The 14,367-nt window shown below is 42.4% G+C and overlaps 1 protein-coding gene across 4 annotated transcripts in view; it reads left to right on the top strand.

Annotated features, from left to right (window-relative positions):
• PCSK5 (proprotein convertase subtilisin/kexin type 5) overlaps positions 1–14,367 on the top strand; it is a 516,123-nt gene that overhangs the window by 222,908 nt on the left and 278,848 nt on the right. For all 4 annotated transcript variants that reach the window (XM_075560524.1, XM_075560523.1, XM_075560525.1 and 1 more), the window contains exon 9: positions 6,456–6,556. In XM_075560524.1, the coding sequence (XP_075416639.1) occupies positions 6,456–6,556 (101 nt within the window). The remainder of the gene's footprint in view (positions 1–6,455; positions 6,557–14,367) is intronic.

Below are 14,367 nucleotides of genomic sequence, written 5' to 3'. Positions count from 1 at the left end.
CATTTCTGGTTTCCTTCACTCTGATGGACACAGAGGATATTGTCTCGAGCGATCCGAGGAGTGCTGTGCAGAAAGATTCTGTTTCTGATTTGGGCAGTGAATTAAGAGTGTGCAGGATGTGCCTCCAGGATTGGGAACAAATTCCAAGGCATTCTTTGAAATGGAAGTTTCGCTGCTCTGACTCTCCTTCCGACACCGTCGGACTCCGTGCCCCGTGGAGCGGGCTGGCCCCTGGGTGCAAACTCTCCTTTAAATTACGCTGTCAGACCTTGAACGCACACGTTGTGATTAATGCCGCTGCCCCACGCCGGGCCAGTTTTCAGACATCATTTTTCTTCAAAATCGCATGCTCCTTGGTGGTCTTTGCCTTTTCTTTCTAAAGAGAGATATAAAAATTCTCCAATACGATTGCTTTGTTAATTGATGACTGCCCTGCCCTTAGATCTTTCTGGTAATTTACACCTAAATATCTCCACGCAAAAATAAAATAATAATACAAATTAATAAGTATCTCCACCACTGACAGTAGCTTCTTGAAGCTGGAATTTCCACTTAAAAGCAGGATGAGGGTAGAACAAGGATGTTTTTGTTGCTTTTCTTATTCCTTTTAACTGTCTCCTCCATCCACCCCATCCTACTTCACGCCTACTCAGTACTACAGTGCAGTCACAGCGACCCCCTATGGGTTCCTGAGGCACGAACTGTTTACAGAAGTAGAAAGCCCAGTCTTTTTTTGTTTTAATCATTTTATTGGGAAATCATGCAACTCTTTCTTCCTCGTAGCGGCCAATGGTTTTGAACTGCCAACCCTGTAGAACACAGTCCAATGTGCAACCACATACGCCACCAGGGCTCCCTATATGTATACATACCTGGTGATTGGAGTCATGGAGAGGCCACGCTGCTCTTTACAAGCCCAGCATCATAAAAGGTGAGCCCTTGCCTTCAAGGGTGACTAGAGGAGGTTATTTACTAGAGCTGGAAATCCTGTACACTCTCAGAGTGTTGACTTTGGCCTTGATCAGACACACTGCAAGTGTCTGATGCAGCTGAAGAACAGTTGGAGAGGGTAGACTGGGAAGACGTCATGAATCCAGGCACGAGTCATTGAAAAAAGTCAAACCTGGACAAATGACCACACCCCACAAGTGAGGTCAAGTGGGAAGGGTGTAGGCAAGGTATTTCCTGAGAAACTGCATATTTGGAAACTGAGAAACAAGTAGCTTCTGGTAGGTTCCTGAATTGCCTTGTGGACCAGTGTGTTGGAAAATAAGGCTACAAATCATAATTTCATAAGAAGCAAAGGCCTTTCAAAGTCATTGAAAGTCCAGAGAGGTTTAGTGTAGGGGTGCTCTTTTCCCAGACATCTTGACTAGAGCAGATATGGAAATTCGGCAGGTGGCTAGCAAAACCAGTTCATCAAGAAGCAATATTCCTGACTTATACACACCGTTCAGTGAGTAATTAGAAAATAGTGCAATGTTCACTTTGACACCCGATCCTGTGGCTCTTTGTTTTTGTTCAATCCCTGCTGCCTTTGTTTCCCTCATCTGGCTTGGATCACCCAGCTGTATTGTTGTTTGAACTGCCATTAAGTTGGCCCTCACTCAATTTGGATGCCCTGTTTCAAACTGTCCCCAAAGCCGTCTAGCCCTGTGCTAGCTCCATGATCTGTTGTGGTTCATGCAGGTTTATTGAGTGATGTTTAGAAATAAATAACCAGGCCTTTGTTCTTGCTTCATGTGTTCTAGAAGGTCTACCCATGAAGTATAACAGCAACAATCCAGTGACTACTGACGGACTGATTGATTGGGGGAGGGGAACAATGCGTAAGGTTTGTTGGTGAGGGATTAAACCCAGATGTACTGCACAGAAAGTAAGAATTTTACCTCTGTACAACTAATGCCCTCTTTTAAAAAATCACTTTATTAGGGGCTCATACAACTCTTATCACAATCCATACATGCATCAGTTATGTAATGCACATTTGTACGCTCATTGGCCCCTTATGGTAATATTAGATCGATTGCAATTTTGAGTTGTTTCTGATTCACAGCCACCCTGTTCATTACTGAGTAAAAAAGCAAAACAAAACTACTGTCATCCAGTTGATTCCAACACACAGTGGCCCTCTGTATTTTTCCCCAGACCAAATCTTTATGGAAGCAGACAGCCTCGTTCTCACAAAGAGAAGCCAGTATCTTGGACTATTGACCTTCAAGCGAACAGCCCATTGTTTAGTCTACATAGTCACCGGGGCTCCTTTTATTACAGGGTAGAACTGCTGGGTAGAGATTGGGGTTTTTAGTTTTTCTGGCTGTAATATATGGTAGTAAGTCACTAGGCCTTTATTCTGGGAGGCTGCTGCTTTTTAAATGTCAGCCTCAGGAGCTAACCAAGACTTGTTGCTATTAGATACCCCCAGTTGGTTATGACGGCGCCCAGTCTTGGTCATCCGCACTATTGCTATTTTTCAGTCCCTTTGGCAACAACTGTGTCAGCCCATTGCTCTCAGGGTTAGCCCTCTCACTCACCCGCTACTCTCCCTGGATTGTGGACCGCTCTGTCCTGACAGTGTCTAATCATGTAAGAAATGGCTCAGCATCCTTTCTTGTAAAGAAGCTATCTGGCTGGATGTGTTCTAAGATAAATGTGTTTGTACTTCTGCTAGTCCATAGTATAGTCATTATTTATTACCAACCCTGTATTCTTGTATATGAGGCAACTATGGATATCAAGGCCTAAGTCAAGATGCACCATAGTCCTGAGGGTGACATCTTTGCTTTTTCACACTTTAAAGAGAGCTTTTGTAGCATACTTGCCCAGTGAAGCGTGATATGCGATTTCTTGATTGTGATTTACATAGGCATTACTTTTGGATCCAAGTAAAATGAGATCCTTGACAATTTCAATCTTTTCTCTGTTTATCATGATGTTGGCTATTGGGTTGGTTGTCAGGATTTTTTGGATTCTTTACACTGAATTACAGTTCATAGTCAAGGCCCTAGTCTTTGATCTTCAACATCACATGCTTCAAGTCCTTCTCACTTTCACCAGCAAAGTTATGTCATCTATATATTGTATGTTGCTAATCAGCTTTCCCGTAATTGTGATGCTGCATTTATCTCCGTAGAGTTTAGCGACAGATGTTATTTAGCCACATATATAGTTGCTGTGTATGTTGTTGGAAAAAGGTAGGTGCAATGAATGAGTCATTAGTCTTACAGAATTGTGTCATCTGAACTCTGGCATTTGTTCTTTTTTTTATTTTAATAAATCATTTTCGGGGGGGCTCTTACATATAACAATCCATTATATCAAGCGGACATGTACAAATGTTGCCATCAACAATTTCAAAACATGATCTTTCCTCTTGATCCCTAGTTATTAATTCTTCTTTATTCCCTCCCTTGCCCACCCTCTCAAACCCTTAATATATGTACTGTTATTATTATTTACATATACCTTATATCACCCATTCTATCCCGACTCCTACTCTTGTTGTTCATCCTCCTCAAGGGGGCTTATTCCTCCATCATTGCTATCCGTTACCCCTTCCCCCTCCTTCCTATACCCTACCCTCCTGAAATCATTACTCTCATTACTATTTCTAAAGGGTTTGTCTATCCTGAATTCTGTATGTTGAAAATTCCCAACTGTACCGATGTGTTTACACCTATACAGCAGGGTTTGCAGGACTGAGATCATAATAGCGGGGGAGGGCGGGGAATTAAAAAACTAGAGAAGTGTTGTGTGTTTTTCCAGTGATAAACTTCCCCTGAATGTATGTTCTCTTCCATGATGCTCTACTGTGCGGGAATGTCCAATTATCCATGGTTGGGCTCTGGGTCTCTCCTTTGACCCCTCTCTTTCATCTCAATGAGATTGTTTATTATTGAACTTCTGATGCCTGTACCCATCAACACCTCATAATCACACAGGCTGGAGTACTACTTCCATGTGGCTTTGTTGATTTCCTGCTAGAGGGCCGCTTATTTGGCTTCAACCTTTTAAGACCCCAGGCACTATATATTTTAATAGCCAGGCACCATCTACTTTTTTCACCACATTTGCTTATGTATCCAGTTTATCCTCAGCGATCATGTCAGAAAGGTGGTCATCGCTTAGTGCCACATTAACAGAACCAAGTGTTCTTGTGTTGAGGGAAACTTAAGTAGAGGCCCAAAGTCCATCTACTACCTCAATGTATTGCCATATAAATATATGTATGTAGGTCAGTACCCTGATTTTTATGTAGTAATATATATTTCCATATGTACATGTCTATGTTTGTAGCTCCATAAATAGTTTTGCTTCCTAGTCCTTTCCTCTATTTCCTTGTTACTTTCCTCCTGCCCCACTATTACACTCACCCCTCATTTGCCTCTCAGTAATTCCTCTCAGCTAGATTACAGTTGGCACCATTACCACCAGGAACTCTATACCCCCTCATCTTGCATTATTTCTATCACCGGGCCATGTTTTCTATCTACTGATCTTCCTTCTTTGTTTCCGACTTTCTCATTCCAATCACCATTAATTATTCATACATCCTGATTGCCTGTTTTGTTCCATCTCAGACTGAAGAAATTGTCCAGTTTTTCCGTTTCATTCTCTTTGACACTAATGGTTAGTGTGTGAATTTGAACATGAATATTAGTCATATTAAGTGGTTTTCTTTGCAGGTGTAGAAATACTATCATGTCACCAGCAGTGTTGTACTTTGGGATGATCTTTAAATGTTCTTTTTGATGATGAAGATGATGCTGTCCCTCATTAATTTGGCATCCCTAGTGTAGTAGATCATATGTTTGTCCAGTTTTAAGTAGCCATTCCTCATCCATTTCAGCTCCCTATGCCTTGGGTAATGATCTTTGAATGTTCCATTCCATTTCTTTTTCTAACTTCTGATTTCCTTAGATTCACATTTAGTGCATTCTACTTTCCGATTATAAATGAAAGTTTGCAGCTATTTTTTGTTGTTATTGTTTTCTCATTTGAGTCTTGCTACACCAGCAAATAAAGATCTTGAAAGCTTTCCTCCATCCACATTATTAAGGCTGAATCTATTTTGAGGACTTACTGGCAGTGCCAAAAGGAAGAAAGGGCTATTGAGAACTTCTGACCTTGTCCAAATCTAAAACAGCCAGGATCTGACTACATAATCCATAAGTAATCGGTCCACACTGATGTCTTCAGGTAGCAACGAACAAATTTCTCCACGAGGTATCATCTTGTAGGAGTTGGCACCTTCTTCCCATGGGAATAATTTTATTTTCAATCAAATTAATTCAACTGAACGTCACATACCACAGCATCTTAGGATCATGAACTTATTTCAGTGGTACTGTGTCACTCACCTTTCAGCTAGCATTTCCCCTCAGTTTCCTTAATTTGTAGAAAATGGACAATATGGTTATCTTACTGCCCAAGAAAGCTTGACTAATTTCTTCGAATAGCTGCAATGCGACCAACTGGGCATTTGCCATGCCAATTAGCCTTGTGGTTCTCCAGCTGGCAGCCTCACCCCCACGAGGGAAAGCTGGCTTTGGCAAGGGTGGAGAGTTAAAAAACAAAATCTAAAACGTGGTCATGGCTCACAAATTTTTCTTCCGTAATACTCAATTTCTCTTAGTAGGAAGAATTTTGATTGACTTTCTGCTCCTCAGTGGGTTGATAATGGCAAAAAAATGTTGAGAAACATTCCCCTTATTGGTAGTAATGTTATTCAGCCTCGCACAGTTGAATTGAGCTGGATTCAAACCAACAGGGGAAAAAATATCTAGTTCTCACATTTTTATCATTAGAGAGAGATGGCGGACCCCCTTCTAAGATTAGTTTTCATGTTATCATTTCGCATAAAAATTCACTGAGTTCAGCCTTGATTTTAATGTGTGTGTTAAGTTTTCGAGCGAATCTTTGTTCATGCATGCAATATTTATGTAGATTGTATAAACAGGTTTGTAATCCGAGGTCCCTTTTATTGCCGAGTGCGTATTTTGCCTCAGACCTGTCGCTCTCCCCAGGTCCCTGGGAGTTATGAGAGAACAGGGGCATCGACTTTTCATCTTTTCATTCTGAATGCCTAACTCAGGCTAGTTATTGATGCCATGAGCTTGTCAGTGGAGAAAAGCGGGGGAAATGGAAAGACCTTAGTTAAACCCAAGGACCTGAGATGCAGGACCTGAGAGAGACAGGAAGGAGGGGCCTACGGTAAATGTTTAAACCCGTAGGTTTGGGCAGTAGGGCCTCATTTGCCTTGTCCTCACCCCAACATCGGTTCCAATAGACTTATGATCCACTTCTACACCCTTCCCTTTTCAGGAGTATTTACGCAGGAGCATCTCCCCACCTCTCCCGTGCCACTTTTACGAGTGAACTTCTTCACTCCTTAAACTGCGTGGGACTCCCCTTGACCCAGGGAGACGTAACATGTTCCCTTCTCTGTCTCCTAGATCACTACTGACCTGAGGCAGCGCTGCACAGACAACCACACTGGGACGTCGGCCTCGGCCCCCATGGCTGCAGGCATCATCGCATTAGCACTGGAAGCCAAGTAAGCCTTGATCTCTATGTCTTCTTCATTGTTGACAGCCCCTCATTCCCAGCGTAGCCACCCAGAATGCATCCTCCTGACCTAGCCCCATATTGAAAACATCAAAGATAGAGTTTTTAAAAAATACATTTCCCTTATAGGAAGGAAGAAGATAATTTTTTGGTTTTCATACTCTTAAAGAAACTCCAACTATGGAATTACTGTATTATGGATTCTTAGAGCAAGCTTGCCAGTTGTCTCCAATAGTAGTTGAGGTTTTCATTCTGGTCTGGGAATGTACCTGGGACTCCCAGGGTGCTAAGATCTCACCACATCTGCTCCGTTTCCCTACAGAGCAACGAGGTAGTTCTAATTCCATGACAATAGCACTGTCCCTGACAGGCTCTAGAGGACAGAGTATGTCAAGGTCCTATGACTGGAACTAGGAGCTAGAACCACTTCTTATCAAGTCCTGCTCAAAGTTGCCATGGCCTGTGTTGAAAAGAGCACTTTGAATGGCCTGTGCAGGTTCCTGGTGGTAGGTCTCAGCTCTTCCTCCTGTAAGCACAAATAGATCCATTTGCTTTAACTCTCTTGAAAACTGCTACAGGTCTCTAATCCCTCCGTTTTAAAAGCCAGTCCCCTAAAACCTAAACTGGATTTGTGCTGCATGTGTAACATCAAAAGTCAATTGAGGGCAGAGCTTGACCTGGACTGGTTTTCAGCAATCAACAGATTTTATTTAGTTTCCAGTGATGGTGAAAATGCATATATATCACTGCAGAAATATTAATGGAGTGAATTATGAAATGCTGGATCAGACTTGGCTGAAATTTTGGGCACCATATCTAAAAATTTTGAAACCCAACTTTTCTGGTTTAAGGAATCTAGAGAAAGAGTGAGGATGCGTACTCTGAGGATCCCCTACAGGATGAGCATAAGGGAAAGGAGCCGAGTGGTTTCTAAAACACAGCCTCCTACCATCCTCTAGGGATGGGTAGAAAGCCCACTTCACCTAGCTTCATCTTGACGTGTGAGCAATACAAAAACAAGGCGGGTGGGGAACAAGAATAATACAGAGACGCAGACCTTAAAGTCAACGTGGTACTATTTCGTACCTGGGTAGCAGTCCACATCTAAACCTTCCCCATTTAAAATACAGTGAGACTGTCCGTATAATATAATGGGGATACAATAAATTGGTAACTGATGTAAGGTATTGCACTGAAACATGTAGAATAAGACATATTCACGCTCCCAGGAATGTTTAGATTTCCGTCATCAGGATAAGGTGAGATAATGAGTCATTTCAGCACCGTATACCTAGTACAATGTTCAGGGTTCATGTTCAGCCCCAAATGGAACTTCTTAAATTTTCACATTACAAACATTCACTAGAGTATTCTGGGAGTAGAACTTTCAATTCAGTGTTTTGTTTTTTCTTAAAAAGTATAGAAAAGGGAAAATGCTATGCTGGGAGGAGCTTTTGTCGTATGCATTTTCCCCAGTAGGTGAGCATTGAGCAACTCGCTCTAAGTTAGCGCCCCAGTGGTTAGCCTGGTAAGGTTCTTTCTGGTCACGGTGAATTTTTTCATAAAAGCAGTTTTACATGGCTGATTTAAAAGAACAGCATATGGCTGTGAAATTTTGTTTCCTGCTCAGGAAAAATGCCGCAGAAACTGTTGTGATGTTGAACACAGCTTACAAGGGCAAAGTTTTGGGAAAAACTCAAGTGTACAAGTGGTTTTCTCATTTCAAAAAAGGTGAAATGCCAATTGATGACAAACCTTATTCTGGACATCCGTCAACTTTCCAAGTGAACAAAAATGGTGACTCACAGTGCCTTTGCAGTTCACTCCAGCAGGTCGGACCGTTCATCAAGCTTTCAATGTAGAGCTTCTGAAAAGATTGTAAAGCAGGATGCAACCCAAAGAGGCCTGATTTCTGGCAGACCAGAGACGGGTTTTGCCACCAGGACAATGCACCTGTTCACGCAGCCATCTCAGCACGACAGTTTTTGGCAAAAACCAGCATGCCTCACGTGCCCCACGTACCTGAATCACCTAGCCTCATTTATTTCCATGAAGGAAGAGGTACATGAAAAGACAGCAATTTGAAGATATTGTAGAGCTGAAGAAAAAAAACAAGCAAAAGTACTGTCAGCTACCCAAAGAGATGAGTTTGAAAATGTATCAAAAAATGGAATCACAGATCTGACTAATGTACTAAGTAGAATGGAAAGTACTTGAAGGTGATAAGGTTGTTTTGTTAAAAATGTAAATACATAGCTTTAGGGGATAAAACATATGTTTTCCTTTGCGTATCCCCTCATATGTTGTTTTCCTTCTCAAACTCTTTGATTCTTTCTTTGGAGTATCTTAGCTGCAAAATATTGAAGGAAAAATCCCCAAGATATAAACCTTCCATGCCTGTGATTGGCCCATCCCCCATCCTATCCCACCCTCAATACACAGCCAAGCACAGTAAATACATGGGTTATAATCTGGAACTGAAATGTAGCCCCATAATGTGAATTCAGGTGATGCTCGGTTCTGCCCAACTACTACTGTCGCACTATCGCCCTCCACAATGTGGCTCAGAAAAATGTGCCCTTTATGCCACAGCCAGTCTCTTTACACTAAAATCATTTTGAGACTGAGCGATCACATCCCCCTCCTCCCTTCTCGTCTTTAGAGGATCCCTGGTGGCGTCATGGTTACTCGTTGGGCTCCCAACCACAAGATCAATAGTTTGAAACCACCAGCCACTCTGTCGGGGGGAAAAAGAGGCTTTCTACGCCTGTAAGGAGTTCTCGCCTGGGAAACCCGCAGGGACGGTTCTGCCCTATAGCACTAGAGAGTCGCCATGAATCGGAATCAACTCAGTGAGGATGAGTTCGAATTTCTGGTTTTTGTTCTGAATTTTTTTTTTCTGGATTGTTTGTTGCTAAAACCACCCTATCAAAGTTTCTACAATAGACAAGTGGAAGAGAAAAAGTTCCTGGTAAGCATTTACTTGGAAAATCCGCAACATTTTAAAACTTTCCGAAGTTTTAGTTCAATCACAAGCCCAGAGCTGATGGTTGGGAAACAGTCTGATGAAATGAAAGGGACTGAGCCTTTCCTTGTAATTCTAGTTTGACGACTCTAGTTTGTCAAAGGCCTGTCTTTGCCTTTGCGTGCCACTGAGTGGGGAGAGAAGCCCCTAAAATAGGCACCAGGAGTTGATGCTAAACTACCATCAATAATCACTGGGCCTTCAGTGTGAATTAAACTACCTAAAATGAAGAATTTGTAGGAAGATGCTCCACAGTCGTGCACTTGGCTGCTATAGTTCGGTTGCACGCTGAGTCCTAAACATTGCTAATGTGTCTCATGGCCATCCTCAGCCCCCAGTCCTTCCTTGCAGTCATCACGGGCACCATTATTTCTGAACAAAGCTGGGATCTTCGTATTTTGGGAGCCAACCTTTTCTCTACTAGGTTGAGAAGGCTCATCTGCAGGGTATACTTTTGTATTCCGTGAACTAGTTGAGGGAGAGGAGAGAAAGCCATAACGAGGCAGAACCTTGCCTATCAGGACACTGCCAAGGTTTCAGGAATGTCCTTCCTGCCCAAACCAGGTTTGCTGAGGAACCGGATAAGGCCGGGCATCAGATGAAAAGCTGCAGGCGGAGACCGCCAAGCCCTGTACCCCCACACGTGCCAGCACTCTCTGCCACAAGAGGCAAATGTACCTAGGAGCATCTGAGATGCTCTGGTGGCATAGTGTGTTGCTCACCATGTCAGCAGTTCGAAACTACTAGCCACTCCATGGAAGAAAGACGGGGCTTTCTACTCCTGTCTCAGAAACCCACAGGGCAGTTCTAAGCTGGCCTACAGAGTCACTATGAGTCAGCACCTACCCCCTGGCAGTGAGTTTGAACTCTTTTGAGGAGCATCTGGGAAACTCTCACATCCTAAACTTCACCCAAGCCTGTTTCTTTCTGGGGGCCTGATGCTTGCCCAATCAGGAGGCCTCGCTGTGGGTCTTACTGTGGGCTCAGCTTGTACAGCTGCTATTTTGATTGTCCTTGCTTTCCTGAGATTGGTTCTTTTCTACAAGCCTTCTTAGGGGTGGGGGCTGGAAGGGGGGCAGTGGGAGCATCCATAATGTAGACACCGGTATATTTAAAGTAAGTGCCCACCAGATCTTTCATCCGACTTAGTGACAGCATGGTCATGAGTGACGCTGTGTCACCTCAGGACCCCAGGCTTTCCCGGGGGGCATGTTCAAAGCTTGCGTGGTGGCAAACTCCCCCTCAGTGGAACATAGTCCCCATTTCTTATAAAATTCTGCTTCCTTGCCATTTTTCCCCTCTGGAACTCACACTTAGATTTCGTCTTTCTGTTCCCAAAGATGCTTCCTGTGTACATAAAGTTACACATCCTTTACCCATAGAAAAACCTTGAACTATGTGAAGGTAAGAGAGGAATTAGGCATCTGAAAAGGTAGAGGGAGGGATTGTTCTTGTGCTGAGGAACCTTCGTGTGTGTGTGTGTGTGTGTGTATGTGTGTGTGTGTAGAGAGAGAGATTCAGAAAGTTTATTATATTTTGTTAAACTCATGAATCTTCTGGTAATTTGCTGGTTTTCCACTGAGTGAATAAAGAATGTGTAGTCGGTGATGGCAAGGGTACTAACGACCAGAGAGGCTCTTGTACTTGGAATAATGTCTTTTCATGTGGTTGTGGAAGTCACCTAATCTGGTGTCAGTTTAAGGATTGAGAGTGTAGGGGTGGAGTCTAGGCTATCAATTTGGAGATCGCCAATGAGACTTCTGTGTGGGCATGGCCTTCTCCTGAGAACTCTGGGAAATCTGGCACTTCCTCCTTGGAGGTAGAAGACACCTCTCTTTCTCTCTCTCTCTCTCTCTCTCTCTCTCTCTCTCTCTCTCTCTCTCTCTCTCTCTCTCTCTCTCTCTCTCTCTCTCTCTCTCTCTCTCTCTCTGCTACTCCCTGGGAGACTTTGCAGAAGACAAGCCACATGGACGCAACCAGACCTCGGAAGCCGGAGAAGCCACAGAGAGACCCCTGCCAGCGCTGAGATGCTTACAATGCCACTGGACCCAAAGATTTTCTACCCTCTGCCTTAAGACCATCCTGCATTTGACTTCATTGCATGTGTTTCATGAGTCTGAAGAGGAATTTATAGATTGGTACCAGACATAAGGGCTAATATCAGATTTATGGCCTTGGACTGGACTCAGCTGGGATGTTTTCTCAATGTTCAGTTCCTCTTGTACATAAATTTCTTTCTGCTACACCTATGTGTATCCATGGATTTGTTTCTCGGGTCTATCCAGACTAACATAGTGGTGTAATCCCAAAAGTTCCAGAGAAAGAAGACTCTTTAATGGATCTGTAAAACATGATTCTAATAGTTTCTGAACAGTCAAAAAGAGCACCAAGACCTGTTAGCAAGTTTGTTTGTTTTTTGTCATCTGCAGCACAACCTAACCAGACCCTCTGGTGTAGAATCACTTTCAGTTCATAAACACGCTATATTGGGTTTCTAAGAGTGTAAAACAAAAAGCTTCATTTTTTTCTCCTTTGGAGAAGTTGGTGAGTTTGAACCACCGGCTTTGTGGCAGTAGCACAGTGCTTAATGCACCGTGCCACCTGGCCTGCTTTACAGCTAGAACCCAGCACACAGTTCCAGGAGTCGGGAGCCAACAGCCAGGAAAAACAGCTTGCCAGCACATGATGATTTGTACATAATTGATCATAAAATAAAATGATAATAACTGGCATGCGTAACAATGCTGAAGAATCAAAGTAGTCTTTCTGAAAGATTTTTCTGATCTGAGCCTATAATTACTAACAAAGAAAAGCACTTTTAATGAAGCATTTTATGTGTTCAAATATCTGCATTAATTTGGCAAATTCAGATTGTGAGTTCACTAAAGAAACCTCTTTTGTCTTGAATTGCAAAGGATCTTTCACTGGAAAATAGAATAATATATATTCAGCAATCAAGCAATGTCACTCGGTCTAGGAAATATAAAATAAAAGGCACTGATCCAGATAGAAAATTACCTAGGACTTACAATATTAAATATATCAATATAAAGATTCTTCCACAGTTCCTTGTATTTTGTGACCAAAAGGTCTTTTCTTCAAACTTCATTTCTCTGGGGCCAGAGGGACACTTATTTTGAGAAAACCCAATATATCAAGAACTAAATTTAGAAAGTAAATATATTAAGGTGGCAGCTGTTATCCTACACTCAGAAGTTGTATCTTTTACATATTAAACATCAGCCGCCTGTGGTACACTTATATGAAGGTCAAGCCAAAAAGCATTGTAGCAAAAATCATAAAAATGTTGTTAGGTAAAGCTATCAAAATGTGAAGTGCTTGTTTCTCCACACCGCCTTTGTTAGGACGGTCTAGTTCTGAAGTGGTGTCTCCATCACCCTAGCCCTTCTCACAAAGACTGATGCACTCTGATTGAGGCCAGGTTGGGCATCCTCAGGGGTCCCCAGTTCCATTTCTTTTAAGTCTCTTTTGGGTCTGGGGAAGAGAGAAATCATTCTAAAGGGACAAGATCTGGGCTGTAGGGTAGATGGAGCAAGATTTCCCATGGAAATTCTCACAGGAGGGGGAGAGTCCCTTGGTGCAATTTTCCTGGCTCTTTTCCCATCAATTCAGTTTTCAATTGTCTTATAATTTCTCTTTAATATGCCCCTGTGATTGTCCTTTAAGAAAAGATGTTCAGATCGGGGCATACCAAAGAGTTACTGTAACTTCCTGAGCTGAACACTCTGCTGTGAATTAAATTGACGGCCCCAAGTAATTCCTCCCCGAAGCTCCTGCTTTGATTTGGACTGTTTTGGGAAGGCACTTCCATGAGTGCATTACTGAGAGAACTGGTCTGCAGCCCGCCAGTGGATGAGTTGGATCACTCAGATTTGCCCTCATCTACAAGTGTGATGCATTTCTCAGCCCATTCATGTCCTTTCTCATTCTTCGCTATTACCACTGCTCTAGTTCTCACTTAGAGAATGTCGGCGACCGTTTAGACCGTTGATGGTATTGCACTACCGATTTTTTGTGTGTTTTCTTTTAAATGAGACTTACTTTTTAAACATTTTATGTGTAAACTTTTTTATTGTGGTATTTTACATTGCAGATCATTATTTTTATTTTCGAACATTTAAATAACTTACCACACTTCCCAGTAGCTTGTCCTGCCCCGGCTGTTGGTTTATTTGCCTTTTATTCTTTCTCATGGAATTGTATCTTCCCCTTATCCTAGCTAACAAAGTATTGACTTCTTTTTTTTGTTCAAAGTGTTTACTTCTGACAATAAGGATTATACATGATTTTCATTTGTGTGATCTTAAGCAATATACTGAGCCTATAAAGAGTTGTAAAGCTTCATTCTGAGGGCAAAATGAATTAGGCAGGGTATAACATAAACACATGCTACTTGTGCTCAAGGACCTTGTAATCTTTTCACTGAGGGAAAGTGTACACTAACAAGTATGTACCCAAGTTTTTTTTTTTAAAGGCATTGAATTGGTGGTAGGGAAAAGGTTAGGGAAGACAAGGCACTCGATTGTTGGCTGAGCTCGGCAATCCAAATTAGAGTGCCGGCACCTTTACACGGTCACACTTCCCCTGACCCCCACGTGCAGTGTTCGAAACAAGATCAGTTCTCACAAATGTTAAGTAAATTAGTTTAGTTGTCTTCTTTTGGGGGGGCAATGTCACTTGAGTCCCACAAAAATGAGCGGAATTGCTCATTTTATGTATGGATAATTTTCACCTTTAGTACATTTGTTTTACAT

Source organism: Tenrec ecaudatus, chromosome 10, assembly GCF_050624435.1.
Source record: "Tenrec ecaudatus isolate mTenEca1 chromosome 10, mTenEca1.hap1, whole genome shotgun sequence".
NCBI lineage: Eukaryota > Metazoa > Chordata > Mammalia > Afrosoricida > Tenrecidae > Tenrec > Tenrec ecaudatus.
This window is presented reverse-complemented; position numbering and strand designations above follow the sequence as displayed.